The sequence below is a fragment of the Mustela nivalis genome (genome assembly GCF_964662115.1).
Source record: "Mustela nivalis genome assembly, chromosome: 4".
Classification (NCBI taxonomy): domain Eukaryota; kingdom Metazoa; phylum Chordata; class Mammalia; order Carnivora; family Mustelidae; genus Mustela; species Mustela nivalis.
In genome coordinates, this window is record NC_139023.1 from 99,682,861 (window position 1) to 99,703,774 (window position 20,914).

The 20,914-nt window shown below is 39.8% G+C and overlaps 1 protein-coding gene across 7 annotated transcripts in view; it reads left to right on the forward strand.

Moving 5' to 3' along the window:
• The window catches only part of LEF1 (lymphoid enhancer binding factor 1), a 121,748-nt gene that overhangs the window by 76,636 nt on the left and 24,198 nt on the right, over positions 1 to 20,914 (forward strand). For 5 of the 7 annotated variants that reach the window (XM_082728571.1, XM_082728572.1, XM_082728577.1 and 2 more), the window contains exons 4-8: positions 8,702 to 8,834; positions 14,926 to 15,016; positions 16,668 to 16,751; positions 18,889 to 19,011; positions 19,987 to 20,149. In XM_082728571.1, coding sequence (XP_082584697.1) covers positions 8,702 to 8,834; positions 14,926 to 15,016; positions 16,668 to 16,751; positions 18,889 to 19,011; positions 19,987 to 20,149 — 594 coding nt within the window. The remainder of the gene's footprint in view (positions 1 to 8,701; positions 8,835 to 14,925; positions 15,017 to 16,667; positions 16,752 to 18,888; positions 19,012 to 19,986; positions 20,150 to 20,914) is intronic. The other 2 variants (XM_082728574.1, XM_082728573.1) reach the window with 1 other exon arrangement.

Genomic DNA, 20,914 nt, shown 5'->3' on the forward strand with positions numbered 1-20,914 from the left:
AAAATTTCTAAATACAATTTAAAAGGATGTGGCATATGTTATTTTGGTTTGCTTTTCAAATTTCTCTTGATTTGGTACATTTAGAATATTCGCGAATAGGAGGGAAAAATGATAGCTTAGTATATCGCAAAAACATTCCATATTTATAACCCATAAATCAGTTTCTCTCTTAATTCAGCTTAATTGAAATAATACTCTTCACTTTATTAGCCTCCATTGTCTACAATCAATGACTATTTCTGTAGCATTCTTCAGTCAAAGTGTAGTCTGTGGTCCCTTGGGACTCCCTGAGATGGTTTGACACATACGGTCAAAACTGTTACCACGATGACACCAACAGATGGTCTTTTCCACTGTGTTGATGTTTGCACTGAAGGTACAGAAGAAATGGTGGGTAAAACTCGTACTTATAGTCATCGAATCCATATCACAACACCCTCCCATAGGAAAAAACGACAGTGTCACCTAAGACTATCAAGAAGCAGTAAAAATTAATAATTTTATTAAATCTTAACCCTTGATCACATACCTGACAAACTTTGTTTCTTCCAACTTCGGTACTTAGCAGATATTTTCTCGCAAATGAGCAAAGTGAGTCTCTCTTTAGTGAAAATAATTGACTGTTGCCAGTGATAGAATTTGAGCTTTTGAGTAAGAATTAGGATTTTAGAAAACTTGTATTCACTACTGTGGGCCAGATAGCTTCCTAAATCTTTTTTTTTTTTTTTTTAAGATTTTATTTATTTGACAGACAGAGATCACAAGTAGGCAGAGAGGCAGGCAGAGAGAGGGGAGGAAGCAGGCTCTCTGCGGAGCTCGATCCCAGGACCCTGGGATCATGACCTGAGCTGAAGGCAGAGGCTTTAACCCACTGAGCCACCCAGGCACCCCAGCTTCCTAAATCTTCAATGCTTTTCTGATGAGATCGGTGATGATATTAATGAATGTAATTTTTATATTATGTAACAAAATATGTCAACTCAGTTAACCAGTATTTTCCAAATAACCAGTGTGTAATGGTATAAAATCATGCATGGTTAAATTCAAAATTCAAGATCAGTGGATTTTAATGAAGGAGTTGGAAAAGTAAATTGATACAGTTTTTCACTCTACACTGCAACTAGCCTCTTTTTTTTTTTTTTTTAAGATTTTATTTTTTAATAAAACATGGGGCTCAAACTTTTAACCCCAAGATTAAGAATCTCCTTTCCACCAGCTAAGCCAGCCAGGAGCCCTAACATTGCAACTAGCTTTTAGGAAATTATCACTTGACAAGTTTCGGTATAGTATCAAAGAAGTTCCACAATAATCTGAACAAAATTGGTAAAGTAATATTACCCTTTCAACAACAAATCTGTGTGAGGTTGAATTTTCTTCATGTACTTCAACCAAAATAACATAATAGGATGGAGATTTGAATGCAAAAGCAGATAAGAGAATCCAATTGTCTTCTGTTAAACCAGATGCTGAAGAGATTCACAAAAAAAAGTGTAAAACAATGCCACCCTTATTGTTTTCGTGTTTTTTTTTTTTTAAGATTTTATTTCTTTTGACAGAGAGAGAGAGACCATGAAAGAGGGAACATAAGCAAGGGAATTAGGAGAGGGAGAAGCAGGCCTCCCACCAAGCAGGGAGCCCAGTGTGGGGCTCAATCCCAGGACCCTGAGAGCATGACCTGAGCCAAAGGCAGATGCTTAACCAACTGAGCCACCCAGGTGCCCCTAATTTTTTGGTTTAGAAAATGGTCACTTTTCATAAGAATGATTTTTTATGGTAACATAAAGCAAACATAGGTTTTTTGTTTTTAAATGAACTCATAAATACTTTTAAATTTCTCATTCTTATTTCTAATGTGATAAGTATAGATAAACCCACACAAATAATAACTCATAGGATGCTCAGTGATTATTAAGAGTGTTAAGTGCCCTGCAAGCAAAAAGTTTGAGAACTACTGCTATAAGAGATTTTTCAAATGAATGAACTAAGATTGTATTGTCTATTAAATCATACTCTGAAAGGGGAGACAAAGCAAACACATAGAAAAACCTGTGTGTACATGTATCCTGCTGCAAAGTCCAAGCCAGTCTAAACTCTGAAGTTTACTGTGTCATAGAGATGAGCAGTGTGCACTTTTGGGAACCAGAATAATTCATTTATTGGGCCTCTTTTTCCTTTCTTCTTTCCTTTATCCGTTTCACAAATATTTATTGAGCATATAATATATTCCAGGATCTGATGTTTTATTTGCATTTTTCACTAATCCTCCCCTAATTCTGTCAGGTATTGTTTCCACCCATTTTGCATATGAGGAAACCAAGATTCTGAATAATTAAGTGAATTACCTAAACATGAAACTAAGTGGATGTGAATGTTTGGGATCTGAACTCTGTGCCTTCACTGCCCATGTCCTCGAATCTTAAACTATATGAGTTCTCATCACTTCCACTTGGAAACCAGAGGATGGCAGGACTGCCCACTTTGGGTCCTTAGAATACAAGCTGTGGACTTGAGAGTTACTGCTTTGGGTTCCAGTCCTGTCTCTGCTACTTCCCATCCTCCGTGATCTTGTACAGATTACTTCCCCTCTCAGAAGCTCGGTTTTCTTCTCGATAAAACAGAAATTATAACGCCAGTAACTTCGGGGTGATTTCAGGATGGCATGGTGTAACGTATGGAAACCCTCACTGTAAGGAGAACTGGGAAAACTGGGAGAAGACCTGGAGGTGACATCCGGGTTCTCCTGTGGGCAGTGGTTCCTGTCTAGATGCTTTAGGGCGGTGGGGTCCACGGCAGGCCTCACCCCCCTCGCAGAGCGGTTTGGGACACAGTTGGGGAGGGAGCGGCGACATGAGCAGGTGGAGCAGGAGGAGCAGGGACCTGGGTGTCAAACGGATGCCGGCACAAGTCCTTGCTCAGCTAATTATTACTTAGGCCTCTGTCCAAGAGAACTCTGCCTTCTCAGCCATAAATACAGAGGTGATGCGGCCCATGTATGTGGATGAGTGCCAGAGAATATAAAGGCATGGCCGTAATGACTAGCACTTAGTGGGTGTCTAATCTATATTAATTCCTTTCCCTATGACACGTTGCTTCTGCTCTTAGGAAAACATTCTGGGTCTCCAATGGAGACCATCCCGTTCCCTCCAGACTTAGGCTCAGAATATTTGTCTGGCAAACCTTAGAATTTATCAGTTCCTGCTCAGGAAGTCTTCAGAGCCTAGGCTCTAATGGTTATCTTAAAAAGCTGCTACATCACAGCCAGTAGTGGTCTCAGATTTGAAGGCCACATCAGACCAGAATCAGGCAGTTACCTTTGGTGGACCTTAGGAGATTTCCAGTACAAGTTGTTACTTTTGAGGTTGAGTTGGTACAAGAAACATTATATCTTTTCTGAGTAAATTAAATCTGCTCCTCTTTGTGGGAAGGCTTGAGAAGCTCAGATTCTCAGAAGAAGAGGGGAAGACACAATATAAAATTACACAGTTTCTATTTCATGAGTACCAGATTTCCTAAGAGTTTAATAAAAAGTAAAACGGCACCATAAAAATTGAGGCCAGATGAAACTCCTCATCTCAGTAAGTTGGTTGAGTGTTACTACTCTTTCGAATTGGTTATTACCCGGAGGATTATTGATAAAACACACAGCTAGACCCTGCAGTGTGAGTTGAGTTGAAATCTGGGGATGTGCAGGATGGGGACTGGCTACTAGACCAGCAGGTTTCTTCCCCAGTTACTGCACTTACCAGCAGGCCTGCAGCCTTAGCCAGGAGGGCGCTGAACCTCTTTTTAGTCCTTCCCGGAACCACATCCTTGGAGGCTGACAGCATTCATGACAGGCTGAGTTACTGCCAGTGGTGAGTGGGTCATTTCTGGGAACGCAGCTTTGGGGGTGGCTCTCAGGCTCCCTAAGTGGCACCCACTTCGTGTCCACGGGAGGTGTGGGTTTTATTGGCTGTGATGCCAAAGAGGTCCTTACCTGCAGGGACCAGCCTGGGTGGCAGCCAAGCTAGCTTCCTTGGAATGTTTTCCAGTCCTGGAGAGAAAGGCGTCAGTGGAGTCTCTGTAGCACTAACCGCTTCTGCTGAGGTGCCTCTTTGTCTGATGTGACTCCTGTGCCTGGGACAGAGACCACACGGTCATTTCATTGCTGTCACATACTGTCAGGTATGGCCCAGATGGTCAACTCCGCGTCCAAGACTTTATGAACTCGGCTCTTCAGGGAGGCTGCATGGTGCGCTGGTAACAAATGTGGTCTCCAGAGCCAGACTTTTCTGCCCTTGAGCCTGGCTTTGCCACTTAACCATCTCTGTGCCTTTGGGAAAGTTACTTGACTTCTCCAAGCCTCAGTGTCCTCATCTATAAAAGGAGGACACGAATAGTACCTGCCTCAAAGGTATTATAAAATGCTTAGCACACACCAAGCCCTTGGTAAGTGTTAGTTGCTGTAGTTATTATGTGCTATGTGGGTAGGATGGCCTGATGATTTTTCAAGCTTGGGAAAAGATTGCAGGCTTCTTACTGAATAGCCATGTGTGGGTGCTGCGTGTAGGTGAGAGGGTGTCTTCTGGCGTTCCCCCCCCCCTTATATTTTCTGTCCCTTTTCAAGTACCTGCTCTTTCCATCCTTCTTACTTTTCCTTTGCTTACCTGCCTGAGATTAAAGAATATATAGTTGGAAGATGAGGGTCTGTGGCATGGCTCACTTACTGCCATGTGAGCTTAGCTAAGTTTCTGAATCTCTCTGAGCAGCAGTGGAGGATTTGGGATGTCTTAAAGCTGCCCAGTAGCTCATAAAGGGGGAATAGTAGTGGGTGCTGTGACCCTGGGATAATGAAACAAGGGACCCACATTGGGAATACCTCATGATTCTCCATGGGAAGCTAAGACTTCATTATAAATGTACCTATGTAATACCAATAACTGCACCTCTGAATGTACTTGACTGGATGTATGAATTTAAAAAAAAGGGCACCTGGGTGGCTCAGTCGTTAAGTGTCTGCCTTCGGCTCAATTCACGATCCCAGAGTCCTGGGATCGAGTCCCACATCAGGCTCCTGACTCTGTGGCAGGCCTGCTTCTCCCTCTCCCCCTCCCCCTGCTTGTGTTCCCTCTCTCGCTGTGTCAAATAAATAAAATCTTAAAAAAAAAGGAAAAAAAATCAATGTGATTTTTACCTGTACTCTCTCCCTCACGGGGAGATGTGTAGCAGGAAAAAGCACGAGACTGGGAGTCAGGAGATTTCAGTTCTGTTAAGTGAGAGATATTGGGCGTCCAAGAGCCAACACAGAGTAGGAGCCCCAAAGATGGTATTTCTCTGCTACTTGATTCCACTCTATTGAGTCACCCCCTGGGAGGTTTTCATTCCCATTTTATTCACGGTGACCCTGTATCACTGGAGTTTTGTCGTGAACAAGGCTGTGTTACCAGCAGTGTTGACAGTAGTCACGGCTTGATCATCCATTTCCTGGTGACCTCTGTTTCTCATCTTCCTGTCTTAGAAAATAGGAATCTTAAACTAAATGAAATTTCATTTCTTACAGCTTTAATGGGATATGAAGGCATATAATTACATATATACTGTCTCTCCTAACCCCCAGTTCCTTTTCTTCTTAGTACTTGATGCCATCTCTTTGTTTTGTTTTGGTTTTTGTTTTTTTAACATATTTACTCTTTGTCTCCAATACCCCCGTCCTACTTCCAGGCCCCTAGAAAGGAAGCAGCATGAGAATAGGGGCCTTGTCTCTTTTGGCAGTGCTGAAAGAGTGCTTGGCATGTTTTCGATGTTTAGTAAATATATTCATATGCCCTCATATGGAGGTATAATCATGCATTATAATATAATTACATAAATTTGTCCGTGGTGGACGAATTTGACCAGGTAGTCAGTCAGTTGGTTGGGCTTCCCCTCCCTTACTCCCCACCACAACATATACCACACTGTTATTTGGAGATTAAAGGACTAGAATTAAGAATGGTTATATTGTTTGTCATAAAAATTACACAAAGTAGCAGTGCCTGGGTTCTTGCCTTGTGAGCGCATGTAATATCAAAGGGCAGTAACTCCGGATATCAGAGGAAGCCCATAGTTTAGAGCTGCGGCCACTGGGCCATGTGACCGTGATGGCGACGTGTGTGTGGCACACGGCTGGGTACATTTATATACGTAGTGGAGGTAGTCGGCAGGAGGCAGAGTAGAAGCCTCAGAATTTTGCTCACACATATTATTGAGATTTCATATTGCTTTTATTATTTGGCCACAAAAATGGACATAATCCTTGTTGGCTTTAACACACCTACTAGTACTGCTTTCAGTATCCATCTTGCAAAATATAAGACAAGGCCAGAGCTTAAATTAAAATCCTCAGCTTCTTATCTCCTTCCCACAGGAAAGCAAATCTGTGTTGAAAACCGTAAAATTAAGAGGAGAGCAAGGATAGCATAATTTAGCAAAAATTCATGGCACCAGATTCTGAGCTATATGACTGGAGGGATAGGTCAGACATTAAGAAGATGCTGCCTGCTAATGCGGGTTCCTTAAGGTGGTGCTCTGGAAATAAGAAAGGCATGCAAAATATATATATATATGTAAATGTTATATGTATATATATAACATTTCTAGAAGGTTTCTGCAATGCTTACTCTTTAGAAGCACTCTAAGAAAATACCTTTGTAGATTGCTTGGCAATTATGCTTCTTGTGAGACTTTTGAAATGAAACTCAAAGCAGTTTAGTGGAGTTGAAATATATTCATTTTAGCATTTGGGTGCTGAGATTTTTGTTTCCATTTTAAAAAGGGTTTGTAATAATACCCTCCTATCCCCACCCCCACCCCCACCTCCTCTAACATTCTAAATTCCTTGTATTTAAGAAGCTCATTCTGTGTATTTGGCAAACTGCATCATTAACACTTGAAAAGCACTGAAACATTTTTTTAACCTTTTACACATTTATATGCATAGATGTCTGTGCTGAGGTATATAGAGAAAAGGCATGGGGCTTTGATAATGGTGCTCTATTTAATAAATGCCCAGGGCTATATGAGCTGTGCAAGTTCTGCCATTAGAGACGAGCTGATCGTTATAAAACAGGGAAAATCTAGTATGGAAATTATATCATCTAAAAAAAGGTGATTTTTTCCCCCTTCCATTTTTTTTTTTAAATAAGTTTTTTTAGGGTAGAGGTAATGATAGGGTGTAGAGAATTAGTATTACTAGCTGTAAAGAGAATTAAGTGTTACTAGGATAATTGTTCCTAGTTTTCCTGAGGGAGTCCTACCCATTGGAGCAACATACTTTTTATGTCTAATCTGTAAAGAAAATAACAGCATCAAGTTTAAATTAACACATGTGTCAGGCGCCACCACCATACACAACAGGCATGTTACAGGTCCCTCAGCCTTTTAGATACAGACCTACATTTTAAGCAGATGTCAGGTACTTACTAAATTTTTTTTAAAAAATACAGATATTTGCTTCTGGAGAAACAGATTTCACAAGCATTTTAGTTTATAGCACAGTAAAATATCTCACTAATTCAAACTAATTATGGGGAAGACATGTCTGAACTAGTTAATTAGTGAATGTTCAAAATTAATTATATTTTATTCCTCTTAAATTCACAAGTTACTTATTTTTGTGGTGTTTGTAAATAGAGATTTTCTTGGGACTGCTGTAATTAGTAGATGAGTTTAAAATCAGATATGTATTTTGCATGTATATAATTTTGTTGAGTTTACTTTCTTTTGGGGGGGAGGGGGCATAGAATTTACAAAAAACAATTTTTCTAATCAGTTAAACTGCCTGCGTCTTGTTTATATTACTTGATTTGCTTAGCAACCACTTTTGGGGGGTAGAAGGGAGAAAAAAATTCAAGTTTAACCAAAAAAAATAAATTGAATCTTTAAAAGTATTATCGGTATGTAATTTTATACTTCCAAATTCAATAATAAAATTTGTTTTTAAACTAATATAAGACATACAAAATGTCAAAATATATAAAATGTTAACAATTTAAAGTGTTCTTATAAGCCATATTTCATATTAAACTCAAGATAAGAAATTCCCTTTTATCAGTTAAGACTTTCTCTAGAAACTAGAGAACATGAAGATGAACTGAGTACTGCTAAAGCATAATGGATGGTCATGTTTGATTGACAAAGCTGTAAGACATGAAAAAAAAATACTGTAACATAATCCTTAAAGATGTACAACTATAGCATTACAGATTCTATAAACTAAGGGGATATCAGTACAGCAAATTTATATTTATTAGGTTGCTTAAAAATTTTACTTTCAAATTGTAATATTTATTCATTCCTTTGTTCATTGAACAGTTGAGTGCCTTTTTATTGCCAGACATATGTAATGAATAAAAAAAGCTTATAAAATATTTATAACTTTTACTCCAGTAACTCCTGGTTGAATATAACCTGAGGGGAATGGAATATAAATATGTGCATACAGAAATTCATGTCATATGAAATAATAGTGATCAACCTAAATCTCCAAGGGACAGTGATTAAATAACTGATTATCTTTTGATGGGATATTCATGTACTTGAGTATTTAACATGGAAAAGTTCTGAAGATAGAATGAGGACAGCAGATGAGTTCCGTTATCCAGGTTTAGAGGTGATTCTTGGGTTATGCTGATGTCCAGTTACTGCTATCCTATTAACCATTGACCTTGTGGTTACTTCGCAGTCAAATAAGGTGCCGGTGGTGCAGCCATCGCATGCGGTCCATCCTCTCACCCCCCTCATCACGTACAGCGACGAGCACTTTTCTCCAGGATCACACCCCTCACACCTCCCATCAGATGTCAACTCCAAACAAGGTGAGAGACCCTGCCTTCCTAGGCCTTTCTCAGTAAGTGAGGAGCCACATCTCATTAGTCCAGTGCCTTTACAGGCATCTTTGCTCTGTGTCACTGCGTGGATCAAAGCGTCTTTGTAAGAGACGAATAATTAACTTGATAGGAATTTTTTATAACCCATAAGAATTTGTTGTTGCTTCTCTTATTTTTCAGGATTTTTTTTTAAATTTTTCAGGATTTTAAGAAAGAAGAAGAAAAACATAAAAGGATTATTTTAAAGTTACAGCTTTCAAAATCTAGGATCTACAGTATAAGCCAGTGTGTTACACAGATATTACACTAAAAATTCAATCCTCAGTGTCCCCTACAGTCTTTAGTTATTGCATGTACAAAGTGTTGATGGTAGTGTTTGAAAAATGTTAGAAAAAGGACAAAATAGGAGATTTTTACTTCAAATGTTATTTTTTTAAGTCTTCTGTGATTTCATTTCAGTCCTTTTGTTTTAGCCTCTTTTTTCTTTTTCTTTTTTTTTTTTTTTTTACCATCACCAACTTAGATAGAATAATAAAGTACAAAACCATCTCTGTTTAAAGTCAAAGTAACATGATTCCCATTTTACTTCTCTTCATTATTACCCAGGTCTGCTTCTGTATCATTTACAGAAGAACATAAAGCAGAAGAGGTCTGAATAATCAAAATGCCTGGTTTCTCTAACCTGATGGGTATAAGTATGCATTGGTTGTGGGACTCCAAGCTCTGGTTCTCCAAGCCTTCTGGCTCAATCTGCTTAGAGCACACTTTGAGGATGAATTTGTTCACAGGATGGCCGTTTTTCTCTCCATTTACATACACACTTGGACCTCAACAGGATCTTTAGAAGTTTGAAATAAAAGATCCTATAGAGGGACGCCTGGGTGGCTCAGCTGGTTAAGCAGCTGCCTTCAGCTCAGGTCATGATCCCAGCGTCCTGGGATCAAGTCCCACATCGGGCTCCTTGCTCAGCAGGGAGCCTGCTTCTCCCTCTGCCTCTGCCTGCCATTCTGTCTGCCTGTGCTCGCTTTCTCCCCCTCTCTCTCTCTGATAAATAAATAAAAAAAAATTAAAAAAAAAAAAGATCCTATAGAGCCATGTGAAGGCAGAGAATGTAAAGGTGTAAAATCTGCCATCACCAGCATTTCCCCCTTTTGTCCAGACCAATCATTGATCCACAGTGGTCAATAAAATTTTTAAGTGTAAAAGAAGAGGGGAGTTCAGAGGGTAGGTGTTTTTTCCACTACCGTGAGCTGTATTGCGTTCATTTTTCCACTGTGTTAAATCTGTATTGCGTTCATTTCCATCCATTGTTAAAACAGCTTATTTGAGGACTTAGTTATTGTTGGACTCTGGCTTGAGTGAAGCTATGTACTCTTACCTAGGGAAGGTAGAATCATTTATACAGATGTGTCTGGGTTGGCCTTTTTGTTTTTATTTATTTTTTTAAAGATTTTATTTATTTATAACAGATAGCAAGAGAGGGAGAGAGAGAACACAAGCACAGAGTGACTGGAGAGGGAGAAGCAGGCTCCCTGCTGAGCAGGGAGCCCAATATGGGGCTTGATCCCAGAATGGGATCATGACCCGAGCCCAGGGCAGACATTCAACAACTGAACCACCTAGGCGGCTCCAGGTTTGCCTCTGTTTTACTCCTCATTTCCAGTCTTTTTCTACTTTCCTTTTATCAAGGACCTCCAAAGAATAAGAAACATCCAAGACAGATGGAGGACATATGGTGAGAAAGAGAACTAAGATAAGATATTTTAGGAAGAAGGTAGAGTTTAAGAGGGAAGATCATGACCTTGGTCATGGTGATTTCAAGTGCCTTATAGATACCTGGAGGGAGAGAAGGAGTAAGATAATTTATGGGTCACCATCCCAGAGCAGTATCTGAGCTGGAGATTCATATCTGGGAACCTTAAAGCTGTAGATACCAGTTAAATATAGATGTAAAAGCCTCAAACAAGCTACTAGCAAAAAGAATTTAAGAATTTTTTTACTTGTTTTTAAGCTACTTATTTAATAATTTCATAGTACTTACTATATCCTAGGCCCTGTTTTAAGCACTTTTGAAACAAACTTATTTAAAACAATAACACATGATGGTTCAGTAGTTCTTTCTTTCAAGAATTCTAGGATGGTTCTATTTTTAAAAAAGACTAGTTTTTGACTAGCTACCAATTAATGTTTATTATTTTCTCTTCTCTTTCCATCTCTTCTGCTGCCCTACCTTGTTTTGCTTTACTAATTGTAATTTATATCATTACTTCTCAAAAAAATTTTTTTTAAATTTTTGAACTCTCTAGAACTAGAGAAAGAACAAGTGGGCATGATTAGAAAATTGCATATTCTTTGAAGTTCTTATTTTGGCCTAAAAATTTGTGTGATTTTTGCATTCTAATCCATGCACTGTATTTGCTTTAATATAAAATCCTGTTTTTAATTATTTTTTTGGTAAACAAAGACCTCACAGACCTTGTCACCATTTAACTCTGGGGATATGTAAACTTTGCTTTGAAAAGAACTAATTTGCTTGATTTGGGGTTTGTATCATTACACTTGGTCATATTCATCACCAAAAAAAAAAAAAAAAAGTAAAAAGCTCATTAGGTCTCTTGCTTTTTCTCTCTCTCTGCCAGCCTTTTTACTTATATCATGTAGCTAAACTAGTTAGAATGTAGAGGTACTGAGGTCAGAGTTACTAATTTCAAAGTTCCTAGGAGGCTGGTTAGTTTTATTTAAAAGAAAAAAGTAGTATCATGCACATACTCTAATGGTAGGTAGAACTATCGAGTAAATATAAATTGTTTGTCAGCAGAACTCATTCTCACTTGTAGGAAAATAACTAGGTTAATTTCACAATAGGAGCACATTCATTTTTTACCTTCCTCCCAGTATGTTGGTGTGAGGTATGTGTGCAGGTGTAGGAAAAGGAAAGGAAGCTGATGCCAGTCATTTTCTTCTCATTATGTCCAGTAAAAATGTTAAAAAGAAAGATTTGGGGAAATTCTGGGTTTCTGTGCCTGTTTATATCTTTGTATTACCCACTGTATCCTTATAAATAACCACAGATACTCACATAACACTATTCTTTGTTACATGTATTCATGCTTTATTCCTCACAACAACCCCTATTCCATTTTTATCCTGATTTTAAAGAACCTTAACACCTAAGTAGCTTCCTCAAAGATACGTAGCTTGTGCATGGCAGAACTGATAGATCCATACAAGTCCAATTCCAGAATCATTTAATCCATAATTATCAAAGTGACTTATAAAAAATTAAAAACTGTTGGGGCGCCTGGGTGGCTCAGTGGGTTAAGGTGCTGCCTTTGGCTCGGGTCGTGATCTCAGGGTCCTGGGATCAAGTCCCGCATCGGGCTCTCTGCTCAGCGGGGAGCCTGCTTCCCTCTCTCTTTCTCTGCCTGCCTCTCTGTCTACTTGTGATTTCTCTCCGTCAAATAAATAAATAAAATCTTAAAAAAAAAAAAAGAAAGAAAAAGAAAAAATTAAAAACTGTTAAGGCTCTGCAGTTTCTAGCCTCTCATACATAGTAAATATTCAATAAATACTAGTGAAATGAGTGACTTGAGATGTGTTTCAATAGCATAGCAGTTGGTGGAGAGGCACACACTTGTAGGATCGTAACATAACAACAGGCCAAATAAAAAACACAGATCCATTCTCTGCTCATATAATGACCTAAGCCACATCACGTACTTAGACATCCATGAAGTGTATACATGCAAAATGGTTGGTGATAATGACCCAGAATGAAGAACGGGTCTGTTTAAACACTTTTAATTTGCTCATTCATTTGTTCAGTCATTCAGAAGTATTTATTGAGGGCCTCCTCTGGAGACAACCATACTTTGACACCTAGATTGGTAAAACATAGACTCTTTTTTTCCAAGCAGTATATAAGCTCACACAGGAAATCATTTGCCCAAATTAACGTAAAACAAAATGAAGAACATCTTAAGTACCATGTTGAAAGTACAAATGAAACATTGTAGATTCAGACAAAGAAGAAGTTTTTCTCAGAGCTATACATTAGAGGGGCATATTTGAAATGTGAGTAGAAATTTATTTAGTAGAAGCCATCAAACTAAATATCATCATAGAACTAGAATCTAGCAGGTGCTAGTAAGCAAATGTAGTTTCCTTTTTCCTCCTTTGAGCAGTAAACCCAAATCCAACCAGCTGGTACTGTATTTGGTTGCAGTCCTCCTACCCAGAATCACTGCTGCAGGGCTCTAGGCTCACCTAGAATGTGGATGGGAGTGGAGAGCAAGATTTTAGGCTTGTCTGCATAGATAATGTGCTTGTGTACCTGTCTGTGTCCCAGTGCTAAAATTCCAGGAAAATACACATTTTCTATATACCGGCACAGGATGCCTAAGTAATCAGTAATCATTCCAGACCTTGGTTTTCCTATTTGCAAAAGAAAAAGAGTAAAGTAGACAATTCTGATAGTCTGTGACCTGTAGTCATGATTTTCAAGCTCAATATTCCACAAAGTTTTCTTCTGAGTTAGTCTGATTTTTTTTTTTTTTTTTTTTTAAACTGAGCAGTTCCCCTGCAGACCCTGAGTTTGGGGAGGTTTCTGAATCTCAAAGATAGGGGAGGCAGCAGGTTGGCCCAGTGATGCTGATATGTCAAGAATCATCATTCTTGTAGGTTCCCTTAGATTCATCCCTACTGCTCAAACCTCCCCAGACCCAAGGCAAAAAAAGTCCCAGAATATGAAATTTGGAGTCCACTGTGCCCCAAAAGTAGTGGTATTTCTAGCCAAAAAGGCAGGGGGGGTGGCAGGGATTTGAAACAATCTTTTAAAGACAGCAAAACATGAGATAATCTCATGTAAGCTCTCTATTGAGGGATTAAAAACCTTCTTCCTATCTGCTTCCTGTAAGAGTTGAGTAATAGTTGGTTCTAGCTTCAGAGTTGAATTAACACCAACTTTGAAGGCCATACTAATTAAGTCATTCCCATAGGTTCAAGACCTTTAATATCTCATAAGACCCAAACAAAACCCATAGGCATTTTAAACAGTAAAAAAGCAGAATAATTAAAGAACATCTTTCATATGCTCCCCTGATTTCACATATTGGTCAGTATACAGCCACTGAATGCATATTCTGGGTGTTAAACCTGGAAATGCATGCTCATATATGGAGTTGGCCTTTTAAGGCCAGATTAGCAATATAAAGAAACTTTTGTGGCTTTTTTCTAATCAGAATCAGTTTTCCCCAAATACACTGAATCTAAGTTTTTATATTTTGCATTTTTATGCATGTGCCCCTACTTTTCTGTACCCAAGGTAAAATATAAACAAAGAGATGCCATTTGGGACTAGGATTAGGTATAATCTTTAGGTGGTTTTTACAGTTATAGGGCAATGTGCCCCAGGGAGTGTGAGCTCAAGAAACAATTTGGTGGCGTGCTCATTTTCTGTGGAATACAACTAATCCAGAACAGCTTGACCTTGGAGCCCAGAGGACTCAACTTGATGAAGAGCTTAGTTGGAGCTGAAGTGGCAGAGACCAAATGAATCATATCAAGTGTGACCATTATGGGGCTGAAGATGATTCCTAATTAATCTTTGATCCTCTGAGGTATCACATTTCCCAAATCTATGTGTCCATAAGGGAGCCAATGAAAATATGAAAGTGGCAATTTACCTAATCCTTGGGCACCATGTCAGGCCATCTACTCATGAAGGCTGTCATTTTCCATTCTATACAAAAACTACTGTCTACCATTTTATTAACCCAAGTGGAATAATGAGGGCAGACTAAGTAATTTAAAAATCTTCCTATGGTTACTGTTTTACTAGCAGCATATTTACTCTTTAAGGAGTTCCTCAAGATGTCCTGTTTTAGGACCTGTTTTTTCTGATTTTGAGATCTTGAGAAAGGCTAACAAACTGACCGCAGTTAAATGCATCCTATAAGCAGTGTTTCATGCTAGACCTTAAGAATTAATGGTATAAAGCATTTTATTGCTTCTCTTTTATTCTTGTAGTCTGATGTCCTGTGAATCTGAAAACTCTCTTCTCCATTGTTCTTTTGAACAGGCATGTCCAGACATCCTCCAGCTCCTGAGATCCCTACCTTTTACCCCCTGTCTCCAGGTGGTGTTGGACAGATTACCCCACCTCTTGGCTGGTAAGATCCTTCCTGCAGCCTTCAATCAGTCATTTGAGCATGTGCTCTCTTCTTTCCATTCATGGAAATTAGCTTTATGAATGATAACATTTGTGGAGTTGAAGAAATTTCACATCAACAAGCAAGGTGCTAACTTTATTTCATTTCAATTTGAAGGATTAAAAAATATATAGACTTTGAAATGGATTGAATCCCTTTGCTAATATGTGTAGAAAATGACTGTAGCATTTACTTTGAGGCTTATAGTCTTACGGATTCAATTTGTGGCTTTGGGCATTTGCTATGCCTATACACAGGGCTCAGTGTGGTTCTTCTTGTTTACTTTTTTATGAACAACTTATTTTTGAAACAAACTTAGACACATTGGATATCAGTCTTTGCTTATAAAATGAGCAAGTGAGGGAAATGGCAACTCAAAATTCAAAAATACAAAAGCCTCTTTTGGATGTTAATAAAGTAAGCACCAGTTTGAGTTCGGACAAGTGAAAAACTGATGTTTGGGCTTCCTTTCTTCAGAATCCAGACACTCATTATTTTGTTGTTTATATCTAGAAAAATTTTTACTGCTGTTTTCAAAATTCTTTAAATTATAAAGGTAAAGGAAAGGAAATGTATTTTTGGAAGGAAGACTTTTACATAGTGCAGCCTATTTTTCTCATGTTATTGTTAGCACACAGCGTACGCCCATCCCACTCCCATTTCTTCTCCATCCCTCCCTCCCCACTGCTCACTCCATGGAAACACTGCTTCAACTTGAGCAGAGGAACCCTCTCTTTTCTTTATCTGACCTTACGTCCTCAAAGCCCCCTATCACTCCCCCAGTCCTTACCTTGACTTCCTTATGTTATTTCTTCTTCAGCAAGAAGGGGTCATCCTGTCTTGGAAATTCCAGCTGTCTGTCTGTCTGTCTATCTCTCTCTCTCTAGCACTAAATCTCCCAGTCAACTGTTTGAGTTTAATTGATTATGCATACACTTTCAAACCTACATCAATTATTCTGTCTGAACTTAACGACTTAGGGGCAGTAATCCTGTGTTGAGTGGCAGCTGGAAATAAAGACTGTGTAAATGAGAAATGTGAGATGTAGGGAAAAACAGAGATGGGATTCTCAGAGTGGAGAGGGAATAATTCCAGTGAATTGGTCTTTTATTTCTTGACTATAGAATAGGTATATGAAGGGGTAGGGGAGTGCAGTATTTTTAAAATATTTGTTCATTTAAAAAAATAAAATAAAATATTTGTTCATTTTTATATAAATTTCTCCCCTCTTTCCTTCCCTGAAGTTCTCAAAGATTTCTGAAAGGAGTATTTCACCATTCTCATGGTTCTGTTATATTCAGTAAACATATTATATGTCTTATTTTGTTCAAAGCGTTAGTGGGATCGGGAGAGAGGAAAGGGTTAAAAGGTAATTCATGGACTGGTTTGCTTTTCAAGTTGAGGGTGGGAGATTTTCTTCAAGGTAAATGGTGCTTGGGTTGGGTGGAGGGTAAGAAGGGAAGCTTCGGATAACTGAAGAAATGCTGTGCTCTGTAATTAGCCCCATGGGGTTCTTTTTGAATACCTCCCTCTTCTCCCCTCATCAAACTCTTATTGCTGGTTGGTAACTCATGTTTTGTCATTGATGGGTTCCTTTCTTCTGTGACCTCAGGCAAGGTCAGCCTGTATATCCCATCACGGGTGGATTCAGGCAACCCTACCCATCCTCACTGTCAGTCGACACTTCCATGTCCAGGTAGGTGGAGGTGGAAACTGGGCACCCCAGGACAAGTTGCTCCTCTTGCGCTTGCATTTCGTGCGCCTCTGCTTGCCTCTCGGTCGGCTAGGAGGGTGCATACCTCAGCCCCGCGTCTGTCTGTGCAGTGTGCCTGGCTCCCACACTAGGTGTCGCAGAGATTCCTGGGTAGGAGCCAAACGCTGCACCCCCCAGCACCAGTCACACCCCTGGGGAGACGACGCAGCAACACCTGGGAAACTGTGCATCTGAAAGAACTCACTGCCACCTGACTGTGGGATGTGAAACGACCTGAAAGCAGACATTCTAAGAAGAGCTTCTTTGATTCAAAATATGCTGGGAGTGGGGTAGCAGGGAGGAGAAAGACTGGTCTGGTCTGAGTTCTGTAATTTGCTTTCTTTGAGGAAAGTTGTAACCATTTAATGCGACAGTGTCCGAAAATGCCCAGATAGTCAAGAACCTTCCTGGACCAAGGCTGTCCGAAGAGAAAGAACGGTGCTTACTGGCTGTCAGGCCATGCGGGGTGTGTGTCCTAGTGTGTGAATCAGGCCCTGTGTGGACATGTTGTAGTTCAAGCGAAGCTCTGTGAGGTCTGCCATGCCACACTGCTCTGTGTACTGCTTTTGCTTCTGGAAAGGATGGCGTCTGTGCTCGATGTACACACACATTCGTTGTGCATCATCTGTTTGTCCCATGTGGCTTGTTCAGGGGAGCTAGCATCATTGTGCTGGAAGTTAAACTACTGGGCTAGTAATTGGTTGGGAATCTTCACTTTTGATTATTTGGTATGAAATTCACAATTTCTGTGGTGAATTTCAGCTTTTTAAAAAATCATTATTTGCTCAGCAAATTGCAAATGTAGTCGGTTGGAGGAGATAAAATTAATATCCTTCCCCCCAAATGTATTTTCACACCTTTTAACGTTGCGAGAACTCTCTGGTGACAGGATTTCCCCCATGCGAAGAACAGCATCATGTGTCTTTGCAAATGGTACACGTAGCAGAGCATCACTGCTTAATCAAAATATTTGTATTTTTCCCATGCCTCCTTAATGTTTAAAAATTTGTTTCTGATCCAAGCAGAGTTCCTTCTTTGCTTCCCAGATGCAGAGATTAATCATGCTGCTGCGATAAAAGACCTGAGAACACTGTTTTGTTGAATTAGATACTCACCTTAAAACAGTTGGAAAAGCCGGGCACCTAGTTGGCCCAGTTGGTAGAGCATGCAGAGCTTGATCGCAGGGTCTCGAGTTCTCAGGTCGTTGTGTGTGGAGCCTGCAAATCAATCAGTCAATCCATTTGAAACACACAAATTTCTAAAGCTATTAAAATTTATCCAAAGCATTTATTTTTATTTTAATTTTTTTCTTGCATGGCAGTTGCCCTTCTTTGCACTATATGGTGGGGGACAGTTTAAGATTTTTTTTAATGCTCTACCAAGTGTACTTGGGAGAAAAGCCTTTAGCATGTGCAGTTTTTACCTGATGCCGAACTGTACCCTTCCCTTAATTTTATTATCCGTTTTTCATAAGACTAGATCTCTCAAATAGTACTTTCTTTCCGTATAGAAGATTATTTTAGAAGATGCTGATGGCAGCTTTATTAAATTAGGGACTGAAAATAAACTTCCTGTGCCTTATTTTCTCAGTTGTTCTCTCCAGATATCAATAAAGAAGCCAGCCATTTGAGAAGACTTAATTTGACAGTTTGCTTAGGCAGAGATATTTTAATGTGGTGTCTTCAGCTTTCATTTAAAAATCATTTAAAAAGCTAAATCTTAATAAAGTATGTTTCCAGCAATTACTGAAATTCTTCTCTGAAAACTGCTTTGCAAGAAAATTGACTCTTTTTTTTTTTTTTTTTTTTTAAACCTATGCTCTAGAGTCCTCCCAGGAAAAATGTCTGATTCTGTTAGTTTGGGAAAAAATTCTGTTATACAAGGAATAAGTATAAATGTTTCCACTTGAATACAGAGAGAAATTAATTATTGGCCCACTCTGATTCATAGTTATTTCTCCGATGTATAAAGGTGTGTTTTCACTTTCAGCCAATAGGAGTTAGTGGATTGTTTCAGAATTCTGCCTCCTTTTTGCTGCAACAGCCACTAGTACATATTTTCCTTTCTTTCCTTCTTTCAGGTTTTCCCATCACATGATTCCTGGTCCTCCTGGTCCCCACACAACTGGCATCCCTCATCCAGCTATTGTAACACCTCAGGTCAAACAGGAGCACCCCCACACTGACAGCGACTTAATGCACGTGTGAGTACGCCTCTGGTTTCACCTGTGAACACCTGAACAGACTGAGGACTTAAACACAGCTTCTGCTTGCTGTTGTTGAACACTTCCTCCCTCTCTTTTATTACGAAAATCAGTGTGTCTCTGCCTTGATAGTACCGCCCCTGAGGACTTTAAGCGGCTTGATTCTCACTGCACTGATTTTAAGATTGGAATGAAGCATGGACCTCAAAAAATCAAGGGACCTGCACCAAAACGGAGCAATCTTCCAAGTGTGGGCATTGAATAATCTTGAGCTGTTTAGCAGTTCAGTGCCAGGTTTTAATTGGGTTCTGATTGTTGCACCCGATGGTACCGGAGGGAAGTAGACGGGACGGCTCCCTGCATTTCCTTCTGGACATGCACTAAACCATGCTTTAGGCTTCAAAAGCACAGAATTCAAGGGAAAGGGGCAGACCAAGCCCAGGATCCCCTATCAGGCCAGGCTTTTCTCAGGATGTTATACAAGGACTAAATTTCCTAAAGAGATCAGTAATTGAATTCCTTAATCTAGGGTCTGTAGACGGGGGCGGGAGGATGGGGTCGCAGCGGGCATTGGTGCAGAAAACCCCAGCACATGCAGGCAAAGCCAACATGCACTTGCTTAGGGGAGAGTTTCATTAGGTTCTCAGAGGGACCCTTGACGGAAGAAGCTCAGAACATCAGTTCTGAAAGAGGAATAACCACCCATACTTTGTGTTCAGCTTTTCTTGAGGTGACCAAGGAGCACGGGCTCAGGCCCATTTGGCGTCAAACACTTGCATAGCTATAGGTCAACTTTGTCAGACCAAAGGATCTTTGCTCCTCCTGAGTTGTTTTTCTGACCCGATGCTCTTCTGGGTGCTTGTAGAGCTCCTAGAGGATTGTCCCCGGCCTGAGTTTTTGTCTGGTGACATGAGCGATGCTCTGCTTCCCCTGTCTCTCCCTCCCCACCCCCTTACCATCCCAACCACCTTTTAGGAAGCCTCAGCATGAACAGAGAAAGGAACAGGAGCCAAAAAGACCTCACATTAAGAAGCCTCTGAATGCTTTTATGTTATACATGAAAGAAATGAGAGCGAATGTCGTCGCTGAGTGTACCTTAAAAGAAAGCGCAGCTATCAACCAGATTCTCGGCAGAAGGGTAAGTAGTAGGGTGGGATGGAAATGTTTATGGTGACCTTGGACTGTCTTGTTAAAGGTGGTCATAGAATGCATTTGTATAATCACAGCCACTTTGGGAAGTAACAGAAGATAGGATAATAATCTTTAGGGGGATTAAACGATAGAATGCATGGTTAACAGTTTAGATTGTACCTAGCACATAGAAAACCTCCTGTAAATGCTAACTGTTTTCCCTGTTATCTTTTATTGGGTGTCTTTATGTGCCAGGTACTCTGGTAGGCATTAGATAATAACTGCTGAATAAAATAGATCGGGTCCTTGTCTTCATGGAGCTTAATGTCTTCTGAGAGGATACAGATGCTAGACAGATAATTACCTGGTGTATAATTAAAACAGTGAGAAATGCTGTGAATGTCAAGAGTAAGATTCTATGAGAAAGAATAATAGGGAGCTAGGGAAGTGCCCCTCTAGGAAGATGGTATTAAAGCTGAGACCTGAGTAAGGAGTAGAAATTAACCGCATGACTAGTGGTGGGAGGTGGGCCCTCCCCAGATGGAGTGATAGGTGTGTGCATTCATGTCTGAAGCAAGAAAGCACTTGGCCCACATAGGGAACTATAGGAAGGCCTTGCTGTACCAGCCACGCTTCTGGAAACACCCAGGCAAACACAGGGGGCCCGAGACAGAAGTAGATCTACTCTACTCAGAAGCTTTAAGGAAGAATTTATATGGGTCAGAGAAGTTCTCTCGAAAAATTGCTCTCTGGGTCTTAAAGTGTATATAGG